This window comes from Perkinsus marinus (assembly GCF_000006405.1).
Source record: "Perkinsus marinus ATCC 50983 genomic scaffold scf_1104296927700, whole genome shotgun sequence".
Taxonomy (NCBI): domain Eukaryota; phylum Perkinsozoa; order Perkinsida; family Perkinsidae; genus Perkinsus; species Perkinsus marinus.
The window spans coordinates 1-2502 of NW_003217057.1; the positions used below are offsets into that span (position 1 = coordinate 1).

Genomic DNA, 2502 nt, shown 5'->3' on the forward strand with positions numbered 1-2502 from the left:
ATGCCGATTCCCGTATGGCGGACCTTCAAGCGAGTGTCTCTAGCCTCAACAGCTACACTGGGTTGCGGTCTCGTCGCTTTCTACATCTACGACCCTGGTTTTCGACGAGGGGTCGAATTCTGGCGGAGGGCGTCTCCCATCGCCACACAGTACTTCATCTACACCCTTCGTGGTCTTGACTTGGACCCTCTCCACCAGCGTTACTCCACAAAGGCTCGGCAAATTTGCGAGGAACTCGGTGGTCTCTACATCAAGATGGGCCAGGTCCTGTCCGTGCGCCCTGAGCTCCTACCTGAAGCCTACTGTACTGAATTCGCCAAGTTGCAGGACACTGCCCAACCTGTCTCCTTTGAAGAGGTCATCAAGCCCACACTAGAGAGGTCCCTAGGACTCCCCATTGATCGCCTTTTCGTCCGAGTGAACCCCATCCCGCTCGGTTCAGCCAGTATTGGCCAGGCCCATGCAGCCACCTTAGTTGATGGTCGGGAAGTGGTCCTCAAGATACAGTACCCTGATGTCAGACGACAGTTCGAAGTGGATCTCCGCTGCCTCTCTGTGCTGGCCAATTGGGCTCTATCAGCCCTTTCTCAAATCATGGAAGAATTTCGAACGCAGTTTTTGACCGAGCTAGACTACCATAATGAAGCACGTAACATCACTGAGGTTCGTCGGGAAGTCCTCGAGACCACCGACCAATGGCGGCATCTGGTCAACTTACCAGAAGTCATCCCTGAGTACACTACAGACAAGGTTCTCTGTATGACTTTCGTCCCCGGCGAAAAGCTGGAGACCGTTATCAGGAAGGATTGGCAACGAAGAGGAATAGACATCGGTCCCGACTTCAGGGAGTGGCTACGACAACAGCAACGTCAAGGTCGACAGCAGGTCGGCACATCTCTCGGCTGGGTTTCCTACTTGCCCGACTGGACCGTTCGTGCCGGTCTATGGGTGTGGAGGCTTTCGTCTCCACCTGCTACTGATATGAGCCGATTCATCCACACCGCTATTCGAGTGCACGGCTATGAGCTCTTCTCGTGTTCCCTCTTCAATGGTGATCCTCATCCGGGGAATCTGCTGGTCGACCTGGACTCAGGGAAGATGGGCCTCATCGACTATGGACAGTGCAAGCGTTTGGACAACGACACGCGACTCAAGCTGGCCAAGCTAGTCGTGGCTGTCGCTGAAGGCTGCCCTGAGGAGGAGGCTCGTGCCATGCTAGACGCAGGGATAAGAAGCTCTCGGAAGGACGTTCGTTATCTCTCCACAATGGCAAGACTCCTTTTTGGTCGGATAGAGCCTCATATGCTCGACCCACAGTTTCACATAGAACTTCATAAATCAGATCGACTGGAGACCCTCCCTGGCGAGAGTTTGATGGGGTGAGCGAACCACAAGTTCACTGTGATGATTCACCTGTCTTTCAGGTACAGAGTTGCCATGCTGCTACGAGGCTTGGCGCTTGCCACGCGCCACAGTGTGTCGGTTGCTGAACTATGGCGGGATGAAGCCCAGAAGTGCATTGATAGGCAGGGAAGAGCACTTTTCTAAAACCAGCCCAGTTGCATGTATCTCTTCCAGAGGAGTCGTTTCACGTATAGCTTGCTCTCATCGTTCTTATGATACTCAATCGTACTGACCTACGCCCTAGCAATTTGGGACTCTCCAGGGCTAGGCATCAGCAAGAAATGGCAACAGGTAACGTCGCCAACACTGATCTTATGCTAGTTGGGGAACTTACCACACTCTGAGAAACGACGTCTCACCACATCATACTCACCGATATATAGCTTCACACGATAAAAAACTTCAGAAGTTCAGTTAAGGGTGTACCCCGACGGCGTAATGCCGTGTCAAGTGGGTTATTGGTCCATGTGAGTATTCACCCCCTCAACAAGTTTCCAAATTCGATCATTGAAAAAACAGTTTCGTTACAGTTCCCTCATGATAGTTGTCCACTATTGTCTCTCAATGACTTTAATGATGCCACTATGACGATTGCAACTCAGCTCAGTAGACTCATCTATGAAAACGGAGAATAGACGTACCGTGTCCGGGGACCCGGTACACAGATAAGGAAACGTAGCGAGGTTGTACTCCTATTGATGATGTTACTGGTACAACAATTTTGAGAACCGTCAGTAATGTTACTTCATAGATACGACAGTTGCATAACCAACAGTACACCGGTTTCCCAGCAACAACAAGAATAGTGATGGAAACCTCTGAGATTATCAACACATCTTGACTAATATCAACTATACGTATTTAATCCGAGTCGGAGTCGTCATCGTCGGCGAAGGTGGTCTTATGACCGGCAAACTCCTGGATAGTTCCCCTGGCGGCAGCGGCAATACCAGAGCCCTTGCCCTTACCCTTGCCCTTTCCCTTGCCCTTTCCTTTGCCCTTTCCTTTGCCCTTTCCCTTGCCCTTGCCACCCTTTCCACTCGACTCGCGAGGCTGGTTGTAGTTAACCCGGATCTGTCGGCCCTCAAGGTCAGTGCC

General features: G+C 51.5%; 1 protein-coding gene across 1 annotated transcript; it reads left to right on the plus strand.

Annotated features, from left to right (window-relative positions):
- Pmar_PMAR027275 (conserved hypothetical protein) lies at positions 1 to 1383 on the plus strand (the record flags this gene model as incomplete). Its single annotated transcript, XM_002788759.1, has 1 exon — positions 1 to 1383. One exon carries the CDS (start codon positions 1 to 3, stop codon positions 1381 to 1383), a length of 1383 nt encoding a protein of 460 aa, XP_002788805.1.
- Between the last annotated feature and the right edge of the window lie 1119 nt (positions 1384 to 2502).